Source organism: Pipra filicauda, unplaced genomic scaffold, assembly GCF_003945595.2.
Source record: "Pipra filicauda isolate LSUMZ 115617 unplaced genomic scaffold, ASM394559v2 scaffold278_size1010298_pilon, whole genome shotgun sequence".
In the NCBI taxonomy this organism is placed as follows: domain Eukaryota; kingdom Metazoa; phylum Chordata; class Aves; order Passeriformes; family Pipridae; genus Pipra; species Pipra filicauda.
Window position 1 is genome coordinate 616,378 of NW_024104396.1, and position 21,742 is coordinate 638,119.

Below are 21,742 nucleotides of genomic sequence, written 5' to 3' on the forward strand. Positions count from 1 at the left end.
TTTATACAGATACATGTATACACACATAAACAACTTCAATGCCCTCCATTTTACAGTCAAGTTTTATTTTGATTATGAACACTGTTCAGAAGCATTTCACTCAGGTAGTCGCGGAAGTGGAAGCACACGGGCTGTGCGATTGGTCTGAGTGTTCCTCAGCTAACTTCAGAACCAGAGGATGGAAGGTGAATCCCACTGTCACAAGGTCCAGGCCCATGGCAGAATCAGCTATTTTGGAGTCTTTCCTGATATATGTTTGGCCAACGTTCTTTCTAAGACCTCTCCTGATGAAGACTCACACCTTCAGTTCCTCTGTCCATACCTGGCAACATTTGGTCTCTAGCATCTAATGTGAGTAAACTAGTGAGAAATAACAAAAAGCTACAGACAGGGTGAGAGAGGAGTTAAAAGCCTGTGCTGCTTCAGTCTTGTTTTTTCATTACTGTTTGAGCTACATTTTAATCACTGCTGTGTAAACAATGGTGCTGCTGCCTTCGTGTTTATGAGCAAGATTAACATATTAAGTACGAGTTACAGAGAGTCATTAACAAGTCATCAGTTCTGCCCATTCAGCAGTAATGAACATATGTACTTGTTGCTTTGGAAAGCAAGGAGCTGAACTCCAAGCCATTATTTCTCTTTTAAAGGCACTGCTTACTCAGTGTTCCCAAAGTGTGTCCAGATTTTGGAGGGTGACCAGTGCTGTGCACTGTGAGGTGATGTGCTCCTTGGACAAAATTTCAAAGGCAGGCATCTTAACTCTGGTAGAAGAAGGTATAAGGGATGTAACTGTGATAATTGGTGAGGCACTTCTTGTGCATTTTGAGATATTTATGTACAGAATGCATTCCCACAAATTTTCAAAGTAAAATGATGCTTGCACATTTGGAACCTTGACCCCAAAGTCTTTGAATTTGTTTTAAAGTGGAAACATTGGAAAGTCAGAATTTAACTCTGATTCTTTTTTGTGTTCCCTGCTCACTGGTGAAGAAAGAGTTCTTCCTCTGCCCATGTCTAGTAGTAAATTATTTTTCCAAGGAGCGTCTGGGAAACCCTCCAGTAAATAATTAAGGAATAATATGCCTGGGGACAACATTTATTTCTGACCTCAACAATTTTCATGCTCTGAACCCAATAGGGCTTTTATTTTCTTTCTTGAGAACAGTTAAGTTTTTGCTTGTAATAGTATCTCATGGCAGTAAACCTTTTACCAAGCTGTGGATCTATATTTAAAAAGAAAAATTTCAAAAAGGAAGAGACTTTAAATTCCCTAGAGGAACCTTATTTCTGCCATAGGTTAAATAAAGTCAAACTCTAGAAAAGTCCAAGCTACACTGAAATAGCAGAACAACCTAATTTAGGTAAAGTGAAAAGAGTTGTTCTAGTAAGAGACATGAGGATATGGTTTTCCTTGCTCTGCTGAACGAATACACTGACACAGCTCATACCTGTAATTTCCTGGTGTTAGTATTTCTTTGTCCAAGTAACTCCTTACTTATAGCCATGATTACATCATCTCAAAATCAGAGAGAAGAAAAGCATAAATTCATGAATATTAGGAAAGCACTAAGACATTGCAAGTTTCACCGAGAAAAGACCAGGACTGAGTGTGACAGTCACAGGTAATTACACTCAAACAAGAAGCGTAAAGGCTGAAAACAGTGTCTTAACTCCTGTCTAGAAAAAAACCCCAAACTATATTACTGCTCTGATGGGAGCAATGTATCTGTTCATTGACTATTTCATGTGATTATAGGAGATCAGAGACTGAAGCTGGTATAACGTGGCTCTATATGCAATATCCCCAACAAGCATGACCGACGTTACCTGCCAGTCTGTTTAATAAAAGAGGATGTGTGTTTTCATAAGGTTTTGTACATCCTAAATAGGGAAGTATTTGTAGAGACACATGCTCTCTCAGCAGGGCTCTTGCAGACATGCAGAGAGGACAATGGAGTGCTGCCTTTTAAGTTAGAAAAATTGCTTGCTGTTACTTAATTGACAACTTAGTGGGGGTGAGTATTTTGGCAGATATCTGGAGGATACTATAATTTTTTGAGTCCTGAAAGTAGTGCTTATTAGTTATATTCTCACACTGACAACATAACCAACAGGTTCCTGTGCCTGTTGACAGGTATTTTTGTCTTAAAAAGAATTTATGGATCATCAGGATTTCATTTTTTTCCCTTATACCTTATCTTCAAAGATTTACTTTCTCATGTGCTCAGTAATCTAGAATTTCGGTTCAACGAGCAGTTGCAGCTGGTGAAAGTCTCAGCTTCATTTAGGTAAACCTGGGCTTTGTTATGGATTAAAGCAGCTCTGGAACTGCTAAGCAGCATGTGCCTCTACAAACCAATCTACTCTGCTTGCTTCAACCCTGTGCTGTGCAAGGAGATTGTACTCAAGTGTTCAAAAAAAAAAAAAAACAAACAGTGTTTACTGTTGAAACAGCAAGGGCAGAAAGGCCATGGTGGCATTCTTCCTGGTTGGAAGAGTGACACGGGGCGGAACAACAGCTCTGTTACTTTGAAGCTAGTCCATTTGATAACTGACATTGTCAAAAAGAGGAGTGACTGTCCCATCTTTCCACTCGATGAGGATCTCTCCGTGCCTCAGGGAAGGGGAGCGGGATGGTGGGAGGTACGGCTGGGGACCCCTTCGTAAGGCAGTTGGCTCCCGTAGGTCAACTCTGCTGCTGTTGGCTGGAGAGCTCTTCAGGGCGGAGAGGATTTTCTTCTTCCTAGGAGGAGAGAGAAGAGGGTACGTAACTGCACCCGCCTGTCACTTGGTGGCTTCACTGGTAATGCCACATCCTCCAGGGTGGTGTGAGCTGTGCAGGAGAGGAGCAGCCAACTCCAGTGGCTGCATTTGGATGGTTTAGTGAGTGGGACAGATAAATGGGGTGGCAGAGAGGAGGTATCACCAAGGGTGACATCACTGGTGAGCAGACCCATCTGCTGAGAGCCAGAGACTTCAGGTGTGAGATGGAGAAGGGCAGTGCCACGAGCAAGACTTTTTGTTTTGAAATGCTCAAGTTTTGTTTTAAAGTACTGTTCATGGCAGGCTGAATGAACCTGAATGTCACTTACTTGTTGTAGTGAACATTGAGTGTCAGTATTATTAATCCCAGTATGAATGCCAAGGGGCTGAGGACCAGCATGGCTGTCTTCCAGTTGGTGCCTGAAAGGGTATCATAGAAAGCATCAAGTGTTTGCTGTACCTGTCCCTGCTCTTATGCAATACCCACAATTGACACAAAAAAGCACCTGTAATGTCTCTAAAGACTGGCAGATACCAGGAAAAGTGTTTTGTCTACAAGATCAACCTCTTACAGCTGCTTTACACTACACAGCACCCCTCTATTGAAAATGTCCACAAAAGGATTTCTTTTTTGCTGTGAAGACAATAACTATTCGTGCTTCTCCTCTCTGCAGCTTTCTGATACAAAATAGGAAGTGCTGGGGGAAGGCAGCAGTGCTCGTAGGTAGGTATCTAATTCTTCTGATGAGCTGAAGTAAAGCATTTGCATGTTTTTACTCACGTTTTTACTCCAGGCCTGTGGAGATTTGTTTAATCTTTAAAAAGAGTATTTCTGACAGGTAATTTGGTGCCCTACTTCCTACTGAGCATCCTCAGCAGTACCCAGGGGAATGTAGCTCTGTTGTGATGGGAAGGACAGGAGCACTGATGAACCTTCATTTACCTGGTCCCTTCCTCCTCTGGCTGATCCCTGGACCTACCTGCAAGCCTGGCCCCAGTGTTTTTTCCTCGATTTCCATGCTTCTTAGAGTGATTCTGGGATACATCTAGGGGAAGAAGCAGAGAGACTCAGATTAGAAGCTTCCAGTTGGACCAGAGAAAACACCAAATTCCTCCTGGGGCTGCACTGTAACCACAAATACCCTTTGTATGGACCCAGAAGGGAAAAGGAAACTGTATTGTTCCTTGGTGTTCCCCATCCGCTGGTATTTGTTGCTCCTAAAACATCTAATGGCTGTGCCTGCAGGTTAAGGCTATGGCCATATCACTGAACTGCTTGCCAAGGGAAAACACCTCAGCATGTTTATGAAAGCAGTCCGTGGTACGCATGGAAGTTCTTCAGAAGTCCTCAGAGCACTGAAAATAGTTGAGTAACCTCTGAGTGCTGCCCACACTTTCCTTCCTGCTGTTCTCACATATGCATTTAGAAAAGTGCTCACCCTCATTTGCTGGGAGCTGTGCCTGTCTGGTCCTTATTGGAGACACTGTGCTGTTCCATTTGTTAGCCAGAGGTGGGTCAGTCAAGATCACAGGAGACTCTCTGTCCACAGCATCGATCTTTGATGAATCGATGGTTTTAGCTTGGAAGAAAATAAAGCAAAGATCTGTATGATTATCATTTACTTTTTGTACAGGAACCTGAATATGCTCAATGCCCAGCAAGGAAAGGGAACCCATTCCTGCTGTTTTGATCCTCTGCCCTGCAAGGCAAACAGATGTGGTGCAGTAGGAATCACCTCCTCCTGTGCGTCAGGGGCCTTCAGTTCTCACAGATTTTAAAGGTGAAATGAACATCTCGGGACTGAATCAACAACCAAAGCAGAGCTTGTTTTCTGGTGGTAAATACGGTCATTGGTCTAAAAAGTATGAGTGCAACACCAGCTATTAAAGCATGAGGAAGTGTGAGGAAGAGGCAAGAGGAAGAATCACAGCTACTACCAACTCTGCAGATGAAAAAATGGGATCAAAAGGGTGCTAAGTAGTCCATACCTCTTGCAGGGCTCAGCAACTTCCTTTGCCTTCGAGTCCTACTGCAGAAGTAGGGCAAGTGGGAAAGCAGCTGCTGCTAGAGGGGAGGTTGTGGGAATTCCTGGGGCAGCAATTCACCCCTCTCCTGCACTGATATGTGTGGCAAGATCAAAAACCCCATGTCTTCAGGGCTCCCTGCTGCCTATCTGACCCCTATCCCCTCCTGTGGCATCTGTGGTTACACAAGTGTAATTTATTGAGTGAATAACTCGCCGAGGTAGAACTTCTCTGTTGATGATCAACTGAAACTTGGATACGAAATGCCTAAACAAACACATAAGACTTTGATGTTGTTAGTGAGTGATCAGAGGTTCCCTCCAGTAGACTGAACCATGGGATTGATAGGATAATTATTAGTTTGCATGAGACACACTAACTGGCACAACCCGATTCAAAGCCTGCTCAGTGTTTACCCTCACAGCCTTATTTGAGGATCCTGGCTCAGAGGCAGCCCTGGGCTGCCAGGAACAGTGCCTTGGGGAATGCAAACTCTCTTTTCACATGCCTTTTTCCCATATCTTAAATGTTCCACGCATTTCCTAGCCTATATTTAACTAGCCTGTTATGGTATCTGATTTGTATGGTCCGTATTTAACTTCATGCTAAACAAAACACTACTTGTGACTACAGTGATAATTACATGTTAACCTTCTAGTTGGCTAATTAAAAACCTTGGGGAAAAGGCCACTGTATCTTCACATGGCAGCCCAAACAGCTAATGTATCTGTTTTTATTTAAAATTAGATATAACCTCTTTGTGTCGAAAGGTTATACTCATAATCCATCTGCTTATGCCAACCAGATTCATCACATTTTCTCTTTACTCATTTCTACAAAACTCAAAATCTCTTTGGACCATCAGCCTTAAAGTAAGGAATAGCTTCCTGTAAGGGAAATAATTTCCCCTCAGGAAGGTTGAGAACCTCATAACCTACAGAGGGGACAAACAAACCCAGAAAAGCCACTACAAACACCAGCTTTTTTCTGGTACCTGGAGTGGAAGAAAGGAGAGGATGAGGGGAGGAACTGAGTGTGATTTTCAGGTCTCACTTCTGTACAGAAATTTACAAGAAAAGTCCTGAAATCACCATTCTTTACAGATGGGATTAAATGGAAGAGAGAAACAGACTGGACCATGAATTATCAGTGGTCAGCAGTGGGCTTCACTGAGCATGTGACAAATGATGACAGTCATTGTGGCACAGTGACTATGCCTGTTGTCTTTTAGCCTCGTGTCCAACACCTAAAACCATGACAGGAGCAGGGTTTCTATCCTTTTTGTGTCCTGTCTAGGCAGAGGCTAGTGAACACTCATGAAGGGAGAGACTAGATTCTCTTAGCAAAGATCAAGGGCATGAAACTGATAATATAAACCAGATTTTTTGTAATTTTTGATGTCTTCTAGGATTTCTTACTGCAAAGGCAGAGCAGCACGCTGCCTCCCTCGACTTGCTGTGTTCACTAATCTCTTAGTGGTTACTTCAGGCACCAGGAGCAAGGCTCACTTCTGAGGCTCATGACAACACAGAATGAAGGTTAGAATTATGGTTTCATTAGTGAAACGTGCATTGTTCGAGGGAGATAACTGTACCTTATATAACAATTCTGATTTCAAATAACAATTTCTGATTTCAAATATAGCTCCTTCTCAATGATTCGTACAAGTTTAAAAGAGATTTTCAGCTGCCTCCAGTTGTCTTGTTACCAAAAATGACTTCCCAACGTGCCAAAAGCCCTTTGAAAGACTAAAGCACCTGACTTTGTGGGACTGTCTTCATTGTTCTGGGCTTGGGAGGCTCAAGCAATTTCAACTATTACTGGCTATGGGCACCTGAAATATTATGTGAGTTCTGAAATATTTGCCTGTCATCAGAAATGCAGCTGGGGTTTAGAGACCTGATCCTGTAAGGTAGTGTGAGCTTTCTGGAAGACACTGAACAGAAGCTACTGGGGGAGCCAGTGGTACCAAGTGGGGCTGAGCTGGAGCCATCTGGTATCTCTCCAGATGGGGCTGAAGTGAACATGAGTTAGAATGATGGATGCAAGCCCAGTGTTAGGTGGCTTGGGTGACATGTAAGTTAGATGTTATCTGATGCTAAATCTACCTCATCTTACTTTCATAGATCCACACACGTGTGTCTACATCTTGTTGTGTTGGCTTGCTGGGTCTCCGAGCTGCTGTCCGGGCAGCAGCACAGATGGTTTCATCTGCTAAAGTCTTCCACCTGCTGAGTTTGTCCTTCTCCCTTGAGACAAAGACCTTGTGGCCTCCTTCCTGGGTGCTGAGGTGGAAGCCCAGACTCTGCAGAGTCAAGTGCCCCTTCTTGCTACAGGACCATGCCTGGCGTTCCCAGTCTCCGCAGGGCTCCAGCTTGACCAGAGCGTTCTCCCGCGCCTTGTGGGCCGACAAGCACTGCTTCGTTTGGAGGCTGACAATGGTCCTGCTGTCGGGGTCCCAGCTCCACTGCTGCTGCTGGGAATGTGCCTTGCAGCTGGTCAGGCTGATGCTGTTGGTGTTGTGCAGGGAGACACGAATGCACTTTTCCAGGCGGGTGTTCCGTATGAGGAAGCCTTGTCCCTCTGCTACTGCGGTACAATCAGAGCACGGTTTAGTATCTGTGCATGTCGGAGGCAGACGCCTCTTCTGAGCACCAGACATTGTAAATGCCCTGGGGAAGGGGAGAACATAACCCACCAGTCCTTTCCTGGGTGGACATGCCCAGATAAAGAGTTCCCTGGGCTTCCTAATTCCCCGGAATGGCATTTCTTTAAAATACGGAGTGTGTAAATAGCCCTGAGCAACACCAGAGAAAAATAACAGCCCACGTAACTAATGGGGAAAAAAGCTTACCATCCTTCCAACCTGAACAATTCTATGATTCTGTGAAATACCTGCCTATATATATTTAATTCAATATTTCAACTGCTATAATTAGGTACCCATCCTTCCCTCCCTCCGAAATGATTAGATGGTTTGGGGTTTTTTCACCTCTATCCGGGTCAAATCTTTCTTATAAAAAAGCAATTGAAATTCCCCCAGTGCTATTCATCTGGGGCCAGCTAGGCCACCTTGCACTACACTTTCCATTAAATGGCTTCTGGTGATGTTAAAGCAGTGTTGGGATAAAACCATATTCCATCAGAAATGTGTAAGTATTTGGCTGATGCCGCTCATGTAAGTTTTGAAATTACCTTCTTTTTGGCACACCTGACTTTGGTCTGTGCACCCCAGGCATGAAGGTACCATTTTTAACAACCCCTTTGTAAGAGAGAGACATTACAGCCATCCCACAACAAACATACAGTTTGAAGCAATTTCTGTAATTGCTTGTTGCTTTTAAGAGCAACAGGTCCCAACATCTCAGATGACTTAGGATGGATATTGTCATGTTATGTGGACAATTGGCCCTGTTTTCAGTATAAAATCGTCAGGTGTGGCCTGTGAACATCCTGAGCAAAATGTTAAATGCCAAACCATCTGTCACTGATGTGGATGTACCTTCTGCTGTGTATTTTACGCCTAAGACAGAGGAATAGAAATAAGTTTCAAGTTTTTGAACATTCTGGAAATCTCTTCATTACAATTAACACATGGTAACTCCCAGCTTTCAGCAGTGACTTTTTTTCCCCTGTTTTCCCCAGGAGCAGAGTTATAAAAGCCCCATCAGCAGAGCATAAAGAGTAAGAGGACACTGAAAAGTAATGTTAAACAAGAACACTGATTTTATCTAAACTACTTCTGCAGAGTTTCCCCTCCTAGAGCAAAGAACAATACTTTTCTCTGTAGCAAGTATTTGGCTCAGTACCTGAAAAAATAAGTGACAGTATAAACAGAAGCCAGTACACAATACCAAGGGTATAAACAATAGCTTAAAAGAGCTCTCATGTTTTTCTCTCAGGAAATTCTGGGGTTCTGTTAGATAAATCGTGCCTGGGGGCTGTTAAATCAGAAGCAGATCAGGCCTTTCTGCTCCTCCTGAATGCCTGGAGAGAGGCAGCTAGAAACCACAGTACTACTGCACCAGCTCTGAGATGAGGATGGATGTGTCTGCACTGGTATATTGAGTTTCATGGACCTGTGATAGCCACTGATCCAGACAATTTCTGCCAAGCCAATGTGCCTAAATGGAAATTAAATTTCTAGGCTGTCTGTGGACAGCTTATGAGTCCTGTTCTCTTTAACCCTTTTTGAGGGTTGGGTGGAGGTAAGATATTTAATGCACTTTGGACTTGAGTTTCTGCCAGTTTCAAAGGGCACGAGAAATATCTCATATATAATCTCCCATAATCCGCGGAAAATTGAAATGGATGAACACAATCCCACCACCACCCCACCCCTGCCTTTTTTCCCTAGGATCTGAAATCCAGAATTCTCACATCTTTGCTTCAGTTTAACTGTGAGAAACCCATTTCTAAAATAATGATTTGAGAGCTGTCTAAAAAAAGTAACAGGGGAATATGACAACTGTTCTGGGACAGATAAAACATCTGCTGAGCCCAGGATTTATGCTTAAAATGGTTTTTCTCATGTACACTACATTGTATTTTTCAGCTCAGAAGGTAAAAAATCCCATCATTTTGTTGCTCCATCAGTATTATGAGCTCCTTCTGCAGTTCCACACAGTCAACCTCAGTTTTTATTATTCTCAGTAATTTTGTGGCATCAGCAAACTTAATTACTTTATTATTCACCCCTTTTGATTTTTGTCAGCACCTGCTGATATCTTCACTCTGCTGTCACCATTGTCAACTTATTCCAGCTCTTTGTTCCAACCTGTGGGCTAAGCCTCTCTCTTACTCCATGAGAATGGAGCTTCTTAAGGGCCTTGGTGGAAGAATCTTATCAAAAAGCCTTTTGCAAACACAAGCACAAAGTCTTGGTCAGCTCACCCCATTTATGAGCTCATTGATGCCCTCATGGATGTCAGATGTCCCCATTACAAAAGCTGTGTTGACTTTTCTCATATTTTTCTGTCTGCCTGTAAATACTGTGCTTTGCTTTCACTGACTTTCCTGGTGCCAAAATCAAGCCTTGTGTCTCCCCAGGCTCTGCAAGGATCCCTCTTGAGGGGGACATCATTGCTGTAATGCAGCCCTTTGGTGCTGAGGTTGCTTTAAATAAGAGTTTACACACTCCTTAGAAGTATAAAAAAATGTCATCTTTAGTTTCCTGTAACTCAGTGTGAATGCCATGTGGGCTGGTCATTTGCCACAGAGTTATTTATGATTTTTTTTTCCTCCTAAAACTTCCTCTGCCAATTTTGCTTGATAACACTCTTCAAACTGCAGAGAGTGACTGCCTGACCATGTCTGAAGTGAGCACCAGAGCCAGTGATCCATTCAGCCTTTCTACACTGCCCTACTTTCAGCCTTCTTATATTTTTGCCCTTCTTATATTTATGTCAGCTGTTTATTAACCTCCTTACCCCCACCAAATTCCTATTTCAGATGCGTTTGAAAATTTCCATTGGCAGTTTTTTTGTGCCCTCTCTAGGTTCCTCATCTAAGTCTCTTTCTCCCATGTTTTATTACAGGTTTTATTGTTAAACGTGCCAGAATCTCTGCTGCTTTTTTTCTTTTCCCTACTTGGCAGTGGCTGTCCATTTGAAAGTTTTGTGTATTTTTATTACATTTTAAAGAGTGTTGCTTTTTAACCCAGCCAGCATGTTTTGCTCTCTTGTGTACAGCCCCTGGTGTTTTATGTTCCACTCTAAAGAACATGCCCCACACAGTTAAAGCTGGAGTATGTTTACTTTGAGATACACGTCAGGCACTAAGAATCTTTACTCAGGAGGCAAAATGACATTCTTTTTCCTGACATTGCCAAGTCCCCACTGTCCAGTGGTCCAGCAGATAAGGCCATCAGCCCTAACATTTTAGGGATGTTAACCTGGAGCAACCAGAGCATCCAGTGTACTCCCTGAGGATGGGACTCAGCGTTTTTGGAAAATACGAGCCTTACCCACAGAGCCCAAGTAGATGCCTGCTTTGAGCTGCTCATACTTGAACACTTAGGCCTCTTCATATTTTTAGGTACAAAATAAACAATTTCTAACAAGGCTCTTGATGCCAGCTCGTTTGTCCTATGATACTGCCTCTCTGTCTGGTTACAAGATAGAAAAAGTAGGCAAATATAGCCCCCTGCTTCTCTGCAGCATGGCCACCCTTGGGACATGCTGTTCCATGTAAGATTAGGAGCAAAAGCCATGCAATGTTCCTAATTAAGGTAATGCCACCAGTAAAGCCTTGGTTACCAGTAATCCCAGTGCGGCTGGGAAAGTTTTTGCTGTTTCTAGGCTTTTCTGCCATTTCTGTGATGGTTTGATAGAAGACACTTGCAAATTGTTTGGGGTGGGTTGTCCTCTCTAAAGGCTCTGTGGAGGGAACCAAGTCAGAGCTGAGCAAGCACAGGTTCCCAAAACACTCCAGGTCACCCAGGAATATCAGCATTGGCTTTGGCCTCTTTTGTCCTCCCTAGTGGGTTCCTAACACTTGGAAAAATCTTTTAATTAGCTCAAATTCTCTTTGCCAAGTGGGTGTTTTCTGTAGAGGGATGTGTGCTGAGTCACAGTCAGAAATTTACCTTTTCCTGCCTCTACCTGTCCTCAAAGACAGGTATCCATCTGCAGCAGCCATGGCACCTCTCATAGGGACTGCTTTGTGGGGGCATCTCACAGCCCAGAAGAGCTCCCAAACGTGTCTCTTTTTGGGTACCACCTTGTGACAGCAGCTCATCCCGAGTGACCCAGGTAGTGGCAACAGTGGCTGGGAGAAATGTCTCCAAGCTGTCTGCTGCTTCCACCCAAAATGAAGACAGCCCTAGGGGGTACCTGCACCATGGCTGAGAAACCTCAGGTCCAGCAGGACCATGACCTGACTTACTGGTGAGATAACCCAGAGAGTTTTCTGCTCGTGTTAATCTACCTCCACTCTTCTCCACTGCAGCAGATCTTATCTTTTCCACAGAGCATACACCAATGGAGACTGACCCACACAATTCTCATATACATCCCATATGTTTGTCTCCTTGCATAACTCCCCTGAATATCAGCTCTCCCAGGCCCCTCTTGCCTTCTTGGACTATTGCAACGGTTCAAAGAGCATGAGATGGGAAGAGGCTTTGGAAGACTCACATCCTTTCAAGCTGCCCTGACAGCAATGCTGGTCTTTGCCCTAGCTCTAAAAAGAGTTGCGAAGGACTCCAGTTCCTACCAGAAATAGCTCCAGCCCAAAAGAGGTAAAATTTAACCAGAAAATATGGGAATAACCATCTTGAGCTGCACAGACACTATGGTGATGAGGACAATACCACTCCATACAGTGCTACTAATTATGGTACTACTGGTACTACTCCCTTCAGGCAAAGATACAAATGAGATGATGCAGTAGCAGAAAAGGGAAACTCCCAGTTAAGGCAGGAGGATTCCTGGTGCAGGTGTTGACATTGCTCTCTTTTGATCACTTGTAGGAATATTACATTGAATCAAACTGAGGCAATCAGTTTGAGCTGCTGTCAGGTGTAGACAAACAGGGCCCCGAGTAAGTGAGTAGGAGCAGAGCTGAACGCAGCCCATCAGCAAATCCTTCAGCAAATCCTTCGTATGGAAACATCTCCTTCCATGCAAAGGAGCAAGCCCCTGTCTGCTGCCCATGCAGGACTCCAGCCCAGAGCTGTGGGATGAAGAAATTAAAAGCAGCTGGAAGGCACTTGCTGTCCTAAGAGAAGTATGATGGTATGTGTTTGGTCAAAGACAGGAAATTCAGATGTGCACAAGGGAGTGGTGAAATTGGCACTCTGTTTTCTGTTTTTATAACCAATACCAGCATGGCAGGAGGTGAGATTAAGTAATTTTTTTTTTACAGAACTGCTGTTGACTGGAACCATTTGCTTTATTTTGCCCCAGTCCTCCCTCAGCCTCCAACTGTACTTGCTTGATGTAAAGTTGAGAGACACAAATGTCCGTGGCAGTTCAGTGCATGTGGCCAATCTCCCTATGGAGAGGATGATGCTGGATGGAGCCTGGTGGATCCCTGCTGGAGAGCAAATACGCTTCTGCCCAGCAGAACAGGCAGAACTGGAGCTGGGTGAGCACAGCAGCCATAGGAAAAGAAGGAATGTTTGGGGCATGGGAAAAAAAAATAAATCTATAAATGATGGGAAGCTGGGGAAGTTGGAGACGTCACCACAAAGCTGGTGCAAGTGGGAAAAACCAGTCCCTGGGAGGATATGGTGAGTGTCTATAAAATCCAGAGAGGTCTGGAAAGGATGGACAGGGGCTGTCTGGTCAAGGACTGATCCCAGATGGGACAGGGGGTGCCAAGAGACAGCTCACAGTGTGCAGGAGGTGGTTCTGTACCCAGGAGTTGTGCATCCTTGCTGCCAGGGAGAGTCTGCACAAGCCAGCGGAGGAGATCTGATAGCTACTGAAGAGTTAAACACACTACAGTCAGGAAATCCCCCAAGCTGAAAATAGTTGGAGACTAGAAAATTAAAGGGGGAGGCGAAGTCTCCTATAAGCTTGGCTTTTCTGCCTCTTCAGTTGCCTAGGGCTGTCTTTTGAGGTTGAGAAATGAGGGATCAGGGATCAGCCAGCACTGCCATGGGCTTGAGGGAGAGGAGAGTGGCTCCTAAGATACGGGATCAGGCCAAAATGCCAAGCAGAGCCACCACCACCCTCACACTTAGTGCATGAGGATCCAGAGTAGGTGTTGAATGCAGTCTTATTTCAGCAGTTTTCTTTCTGTCTGTATAGACACAAATACTTCTGGTGCCCAACTTCCCTTCACCCACCCACCCCCACCTCACAGAGTCACCATTAGGTTTAACTTTGTAAGAAAACACTTTAGCTCCCTCCCTGCTTGCAGGTACTGTCCAAAGAAACAGCTGTCAGGACCAGCTTAGGCAATTCCAGGATTTTCAGTTTCCAGCAGGAAACCAAACCCTCAAAGGTCTGTTGACAGCAAGCACCTCTGTCCTACCAGCAGCCTTAAAACTCAGCAGCCTCAGGAAGGAGGGAATGGGGAGAGGCTGCTGCAGGGGGAGATCAGCCCCAAGCAAGAACATGTTTGTGCTCTGCTCTTTGAGGTTCTTTGGGCACTGCCAGGTGTTGGGAAGATAAATTCCTTTCTGGCAAAACAGTTGTGGTTTTATTAGTGGTCTGGCTGAAATGCAGCAGTTTGAGCACGTGTTTCACAGAAAGCATTACACTGGAAGGGAAAAGAAATGTCCTGTGATCCTCCATACTTTACAAATAAAACACAGCCATGAGGCTCCTGTCGTGTGGCAACAGAAAAAAATCACTTTCTTCTAACACTGGACAAGATCTGCATTAGAGGGAGAGAAAGAGCAAGACCCTAAAGGCTGCTCTGCTTTCCTAACATCCCACCATGGTGTCATCTCCAGGTCTTAACCAGATCTCCTCTAACTTTTAAAAGATGCACATGTATTGTCACCCCTTAATAGTACAGTGACATACCCTCAGCCTGGGGCTTTAAAAAATGAAAGACTCAGTTCACTGGATTTACCCTAATTGGAAAAAATAGCAGAAGTCAAACCTGTAGGAGTACAAACCTGTCCTTTGACCCAGGTGCAGAGGAAAATAAGGGCTGGCTGCTCAAAGCATCCCAGGGAACATGCACATAGAGATTGTGGAGCAGGGAACGGAAAGTAGCTTGTCAGAACTGCCAGTCTGAGGGTTGTCTTTAAGCCATAAACATCCCAGCTTTGCAACCCAAATAGCTGTAGCCCTCTGGTCAAGGGATTTTGAACAGCTCTGAGCAGGTAACCTGTAAAACTGCAGGGCTGTTCTCCTCTCAGATTCAGAGTCTGAATGAGCCTTGAAGCACTTCAGGGATTTATTTCAGTGAGTCCCTTTCAACCTGACATCTCAGGAATAATAAAAAGGGAAGTGTTTATTAGCTTGGGGAGTTTTTCTTTTCAAGGGAAATAGATCTGCCCAGTGCCCACGATGGGATGGGTGAGACCGCAGGCAGCACCACTGCCAGGTAGCTCTTCCTGGGCAGCGCCGCTCTGGCTCTGCAAGATAACACTCCATAGGACTTCTGCTTTTCTCATCTACCCATGCATGTCAGAACCAAGGCTGCTTGGGTGCAAAATACTCCTGTGTACGATACAGGGTTTGAGCAACCTCAGAAAGCAGCTGAATGTTAACACGAGCCACTACTGGGTCTGTTCCACGGAGTTGAGCAGTGCAGACACTGCAGCTTCCCAGCACATCCTCCTCCTAGACCCCCACCACAAGAGGAGGACAATTACATCGAGGTCCTGCTGCCCTTCCCACCACTCTCTCTCATGCTGCCAGCATGTTCTGAGCCCACTCACTTCTCCTGGGAAGGGGCAGATGGGGCAGGGAAGTCCTTAGGAAGTCACTTAGTGCCTGCCTCCCTCCCAGAGCAGGTTCATTCATCCACCATTCTTCGCACTTTAAAAACACTTTATAAAAGTGGCTGGCATGACGCTGTGGTGTCCCTGGCCCAACCATCCCCGCACCTTGCCAGCCTGTCCCTCACTCTTCTGTAGCCCTGTGTTTAATACCATTTTAGATGCTGCCCTGAAATGTGCCTGGAGGCACTTGTTTTACAGCTAGTGGGTTCAGAGCTTTGCAGCCTAAGCAACAGTTCAGCAGAAAAGCAGGTTAAAACCTGGGAGGCAGTTCTCTTCCTACTTTACAGCTACCCCGAAGGAGGAGAAACTTACCCTCAAGCCAAGGAAGAAGACAAATACAGCCCAGGCTCAGCCTGAAAAGCTCCATGGTCTGCCAGCACAGCAGGGGAGAAGGAGCCCCCAAAGCCTCTTGCCCACGAACAGTGCCAGGCAGCTCACTTTTCCCCCTTTCTCTGTCATTCACAGCAGAGAAACCTGCTGGGATGAGGAAAACTCTTTTGTCTCAGCACTGAAGGCTTGGCAGCCGGCTTATCAGCAAAGGATCAGCTTGGAGACACGGTCCCGCTCAGCAGTTATCCCTTAGGAGAAATCATATGACGAGCCAGGATGGGGGGGGACACTGGACTGAGATGCTCGTGGCCGCCGAGCTTGGCTCCTTAGCAGCAGCAGTTGCTCCCAGCAATGACAAGCGCATGCTAAGCAGGCTGGCAGGCTGCCTTCCTGGGGCTGGGAGCAGAGGAGGATGCAGGGGTGGCCTGGCAAGGAAAAGCAAATTTCGGCAGGAATGCCCCGAGGGGCGTTGGATGCGCCTGCTGAAACCTTGCACTTGGCTGTGGGTCGTTTTCTCTTTAGAGAGAATTATCCCCACCAAGATGATTTTAGGGACTGTCACAGTTCCTGGCAGAGATAAAACCTCACAAACCAGCTGTGGGGGTCCTGGAGCCGGAGGGTGATGGAAGGGGGAGTTGAGCTCCTGGATGGGGAGCAGGGTCTTGCTGCGGGTCTGCCCTGATGGTCACCTCAGGGGTTGCTTGGGTCGAGTTTGGCTTTTCATGCATCAGTTTGGGCTCTGCACAGTGGGGAAACCACACATCCCTCCCAGAAGAAAAGCAGCAAAGGCTGACAGGTGAAACAGCAGCGAGAGCTGTAATTTTGCTAGTGAGATACTCCCATTCAGCCACATCCTTTCCTGTCTCAAAAACACTTAAAAATGGTGGTTTCACTTTTACTTTTGGTGTCCAGTCCTAGCTGGCACCAATGTTGCATCTCCCAGCTCTGCCTGTGAGGCCAGGAGTCACTTGGAGGGCTGGGAGTTGCTTCCTTTAGTGGTCAAGCTGTCAAATTAAAACAGCACAGTACTGGCATTTATGCAAGGGCATAGGCTTAGGCCATAGCCTTGCAATGGTGCAACTCTCTCTTTGCCCAGCCCTGGGATGATGGCTCCCAGCTTTCCCACTATCAGAAGGGGGATCCGGCTTCAAAGTAGTCTGGCTTCTTCACAGGTGGATCTGCATATAGCAAGGGATATCCTGTGATCAATCAAAGGGGAAGGCTGGGGTAAATTCTTACCCTGGTGGGGTTGCTCCTGCCTGACTGCAGCACTGTACTCAAGAAAAATATCACAGAACTGGTTTCTTTGTGATTACTGGTTTCTTTTCCCTGTGGGAATGGGTCAAGCTGCACTAAATACCGGGCATTTTTAATTTTAAAAGGCACAGGTGTTAAACTCTGCACTGCATGACTGGCACTGAAAATGCAAACACTCTCCAGTGCATTGTTGGGTGAGTGTGTCCCTCCCTCAGAACACTGAAGCAAATATCCTGGTGAAGAGGTCACTGTTCTTTTCTACCATGGGTCCTGCTACTGCTTTCACCCTGAGATCTGGCATACCTCCTGTTTCTCCTCCTGGCCCTTCTGTCTGTTTCATACAAGGGAAGCAGAGGCATGGAGAGGTTGTGATCCGCCCAAAGCCGTGAAGTTTGCCTTGGAGCTCCTAAAGCCCAGATTTATCCCAATCCACTCAGTTGCAGTTGCTTTTAAGCACCCAGCAAGCCTTTCCCTGTGTGTGCCTGGGGTTGTCCTCCTTCTGCCAGACAGGGGCTCTCAGGCATTTTTGCTGTAGGGTTGGCATGGGAAGGACCATGCAGGGTCAGGCTACAGGTGTAACCCCAGGCCTGAATCCACCAGAGTCCCACAGAGGATGCTGAGCGAAAACTGAGAAAATAGTGTGTCCCCTACTCTTTTCCAGCCCAGGATTTCCCAATCCCAGCATGTTTAGCAGATTTTTTGCCTCTGCATGATAAGCAACTCAGATTTTTCCCTGGGCAAGGCCCTGTCACCTCCTTGAGGAGAATGATCACAGTCCCATTCCCACTGCTTCCCTTCTTTCTGCAGATATTTAATCTTGCCAGGACCTTCCTTCTTATTCTGAGTCCCCTCTTTTCCTGTTGAGGGTCTTTTAAACTCTGTGCAAAACCTTCAGGAAATCCAGGGGGTTTTCTTCTCCAGAGTGTGATTCGAGCTTTTTGAAGGGTATCTTCTTGCTTCGAATAACCAAGAGGTTAACAGGTTAACACAGGTTAACCTGCTGTTAAGCCATACTCACTTCCTTGCCCTAAGGAAAGAAAGGAATGGAAGGAAAAGTCTTCATCTTATCTTCTGTGTCATTAATGAAGATATTAAATACCACTGGTCCTGCTACGAACTCCTGAGGGATCCAATGGCAAATCTTTTTTTATGGCTTTGGCAATCCCTTAATGAGATGCAGGATGTTCAGGCTGCTACTGAACAAACCTCTGACACCAGATTGAGGAGACCCCAAACCAGAAACCAATGCCCTATATAAGCCCTGGAGAAAAGTGGTCAGTCTTTCTGTCAGCACGGACTGAAAGGAATCAGCTGAACATCAGACACTGAGATTTTTAGGGTTTCAGGACACAATTTTGGCTTTATTTCTTTTAAATGCAAGAAAGTATTTTCATATGCAATTGCTCTGTAGCCTTAGAGCCCATTCTTCCCCAGTGCACTGCCTTGCTTATGGCATGGTGCAGCCTCATGCATAGGGATGCTTTCTTCAAATAGTTTCCACAGCCTTTCCTGGGCTGTCCCTAGGAGACAGCAAACTATTTTCCAGCTGTGGCCTCTCCCACGTGGAGCAGGATAGTCCTGTAATTGCTGGCTCTCGGTCACGTAATTTCCATGTCAGTTAGTCCTTGCCAACTAAGTCCCATGGAACAGCCTTGTTCTTGTCTCCATCGTCAGTTTGTTGGGTGCATTGCTTTTTCTCATCGTTTTGCAGCTCATGGTGAATTTAATCAGAGTGAAGCGACCATCAAGTGAAACATCATCTCCTGATGGTGGCATGGTACTAACCACCAAATCTTCAGACACCGGGGTCACTCACCAGACACTCAAATGCAGCCCTGTCTGGTCTGGGACAGGCACTGCTTTTCAGCACGCAGCAGAGACGAACATTTCACCAGCCTAAAATTTTCGAGGTGCTCAGGAACAGCATGGCCATCTGTTAGGTTTTGACTTCAGTCTTGGAGCCAGCAAGGTACTTTAGGACACTGGGGATGCCAGCAAGCAGCTTAAAATCCGAGCTCAATCCTGTACCCTTATTGTCATCCCAGAACAGAAATGGCAAAACTTGCACTGGGTCTGCAGGGTGAGAAGGACTGGGGTTCTGAGGGGCTCCCTGTTTGCTTGGTATTTTAGGAGTGAAATCTTCCTCTCTCCCTGGGTAATGTCCTTCAGGCAAGGTGCAAATGCTCATTAGCTTTCTTTTCAGCTCTCTGGCCTATCGCAGGTTTTCTCTGCAGTGAAACCTTTGTTCACAGAGAAGCACTTGCCATTGAATATTTATGAAAATAACCACAGTAAAGATCCTGTACCTCCAAGAAGAGATGCAGAAGGAAGAAGGTATTTTTACATACCAAAATTCTCCCATGGCTGGGAAGTGGAGCTGATCTGGGATAAAGCAACAGCTCCAGAGATGCCTGGGTTAGATGTGTCCTTGCAGATTTGCTCCTGGTCCCATGTGAGCAGCAGGCTGAGACCATGGGGATCCCAGAGCAGATGTGCTCAGTCTGCCTGAGAGCCTTATCTCCCACTGAGTGTGCATCAGTGCCACAAGAAGTCCCACAGGGGCAGGCATGAGATGAATTGTCCAGGACCGCTCACTCTGGCAGGCAGTTGGCTTAACCCATGCAGAGCATGAAGCGTCCCTCAAGGACCTAACTGGTCCTGCCCTCATGATGGGTCTTTGGTTCACTGTCACAAGAAAACAGTGACCAAGAGCAGTTCCCCTTCAAGAGCTAAGCCTCTTCATCTCTCTGCTGTTGCAGGCAGCTCCCAGGAGCTCCCTCTCCAAGCAGAGCCTCCAGCTCAGCCTGGATCTAAGTGGGAGAAAGCCCAACTGAAATCCAGGTCACTTCTTGGCTTCTTCCTTCACCTGACATGAGCTCAGCTCACTGACTTCATTCAAAGAAGACTGAGATGACAGCACCCTTTTATTCCTCCTTTTCCTGTATTTCCACTTTCCCCCAGACTGCTCACATGATTGCACAAAAGGACCTTTTCTCCCCTCACCTGCACCTTGCTTATCGCTCTCTGCTCAGTTTGTTTCTCCATCAGGGGGAAGGCACCTCAAAAACTCCCAGGAGCTTCTCACGAGCACTGGTCCTGATACAAGAGGGTCTGATGATCTCAGTGCTACCCCAGGAATGCCTGATGACCAGTCACCCCACAGCCCCAGGACAAGTCTGGCAATGGTCTCTGGGACTCAGCCTGAGCCACCGGCTCAGCAGGTGGAGCTCCTTCCCAAGGATGTGGGCAAAGCGGCACTCAGCATGCAGTGGGATGCCGTGGCCACTAGCAGCAGCACTTGGACGCTGCATGCAGGCTCAGGAGTCAGAGAGAGCTCTGAAATAGGGAAAAAGTTGATTTGGCAATGTTTTTTTCTACTGTCTTTGGAAGGAGGAGTTTGTTCATACAAGAGGACAGGAGTGGATCTTCCACTGCCTGCTCCTGTAGCAATGAGGAATGAAAGATCTGTGCAGTAAACTCTATTTCTTTCCTGGTGTTGAGGGACTGGAGTTCTCTGGATATGGAAAAAACTCAGGTAATATTTTTGCTCTAGACCTGAGCTGGATTTGCGAGACTCCGGGGGGCTTATGGCACTGTCAGGCTTGCACAGGGTAATCAGCTTTGCAGCAGCACCCTGTGCAGGCAGAAGTGAGCAGGATCTGTGCAGCCACCTTCACACTGAGGTGAGCTAAAAACCCTCCAGGCATCAGGAGCCATGGGGAGCACAGCAGAGCCCCTCAAATCAGGATGGCTTCCAGAAATAGGCCTGCTCAGAGTGGTCTGGTGAGTGTGAGCTGGTGCGGGTCTCTCCATGTCGCTGGTGCATCCCTGCAGGATACAGCCACAAGCCCCCCAGCAGGTCAGACTCTGTTGCTGATATGGGGTTAATGTAAAACAAAATCCTGTTTCAGCCTAAGGATCTGGGGAGATCCCCATGGGCCAGGGGTCAAGGTGGTGAGGCCAGTCATCACCCTCGCTGGAGCTGCCAGGAATTGCAAAAAGCCCAGAGCTGGGGTGAGTGGTGCACTCAGCACTGTGGCTGATATTGTCCCTTCAGGACAATATTTCCAGGTGGAGCAGGGTCCTGCACCACTCCAAGAGAGGGACTCTGACTATGTCCCTCCTCTCCACCTCCTTGTGTTGCTCCAGGTGCTCCATAAGTGCTGGCTGCTGGTGGCAGGGATTCTGGTGCCCTTGCATGCACCACATGGACTGCAGAGTGTCCTTGGCAATGTCACCTCACCCTCTGCATCCATCCCCCAGCCACTTCCACCTCGTGTTAAGCCTTGTTGGCTTTGTAGCTAATCTGTGGCAGCTCATAAGATAACCCTGGCTCTCCCTCCTTGGCTGCAGTGATAGCAGACACCTCTTTTCTCACGTCATCTATATGCACAGGAAAAATGGTGAGCAAACCTCCCCCATGCCCCTTTTAGTAATAAATCCCCCATATGACACACATGTTTGCCAGGCTTCTGTGAGAAATGAGAACTGATGGGAATTGCATTCTACTTTGTGTGTGTTTTCTGTTAAAAAGGTTCATTTTAAACATTCTAAAAGGGCTTGGTAAATGATTAATCAGTTCTTGCAGAGTTTGACAGGGCAATAGTTTGTTTATGACTTATTATGTTTAGCTATCTATGGTGCTTTCTGCTATGATACATTGTATATGCTCCCTTTGAGCACCGGAGAGTGACTGCTAAGTGTCTGATAACCTGTAACAAAAAGAATTTCAATATAGAAAACTATCCCTTTATTTAAAGAAAGAATTGTCTCCTGATGGGTTCCTTGATGAGTGATGGTCTCCTTGCACCAGCAGGTAGGTAAACATCTTGGATTGGTGAAAATCTGAGGATTCGGGCATCACACAGCTGGAACCTGAACTGAGACCTTCTGCTACATATGCCAAGAGATCACGGGGGTTGCTGGGGACAGATTTGGTCTAGAGGAAGGAGACTCTGG

At 46.1% G+C, this 21,742-nt stretch overlaps 1 protein-coding gene across 2 annotated transcripts; it reads right to left on the reverse strand.

Annotated features, from left to right (window-relative positions):
* Window positions 1-44: 44 nt before the first annotated feature.
* LOC113988512 lies at window positions 45-15,820 on the reverse strand. 2 transcript variants are annotated; one of them, XM_027722203.2, is made up of 6 exons: window positions 15,509-15,820; window positions 6,907-7,374; window positions 4,203-4,343; window positions 3,744-3,809; window positions 3,093-3,183; window positions 45-2,743 (listed from the first exon to the last, which is right to left on the reverse strand). In XM_027722203.2, exons 1-6 carry the CDS (start codon window positions 15,561-15,563, stop codon window positions 2,536-2,538), a joined length of 1,029 nt encoding a protein of 342 aa, XP_027578004.2. In that variant the 5' UTR covers window positions 15,564-15,820; the 3' UTR covers window positions 45-2,535. The 2 variants fall into 2 exon arrangements, with proteins under 2 accessions (XP_027578004.2, XP_027578003.2); XM_027722202.2 differs by having other exon boundaries at window positions 6,907-7,377.
* Between the last annotated feature and the right edge of the window lie 5,922 nt (window positions 15,821-21,742).

Coding starts and splice junctions, on each gene's coding strand:
- LOC113988512 (XM_027722202.2), bottom strand. CDS start 15,563: ATGGAGCTTTTCAGGCTGAGCCTGGGCTGTATTTGTCTTCTTCCTTGG. Junction 4,344..6,906: donor ACGTGTGTGGATCTATGAAA/GTAAGATGAGGT, acceptor TTTTCTTCCAAG/CTAAAACCATCGATTCATCA. Junction 3,184..3,743: donor CACTGGGGCCAGGCTTGCAG/GTAGGTCCAGGG, acceptor ATACCCTTTCAG/GCACCAACTGGAAGACAGCC.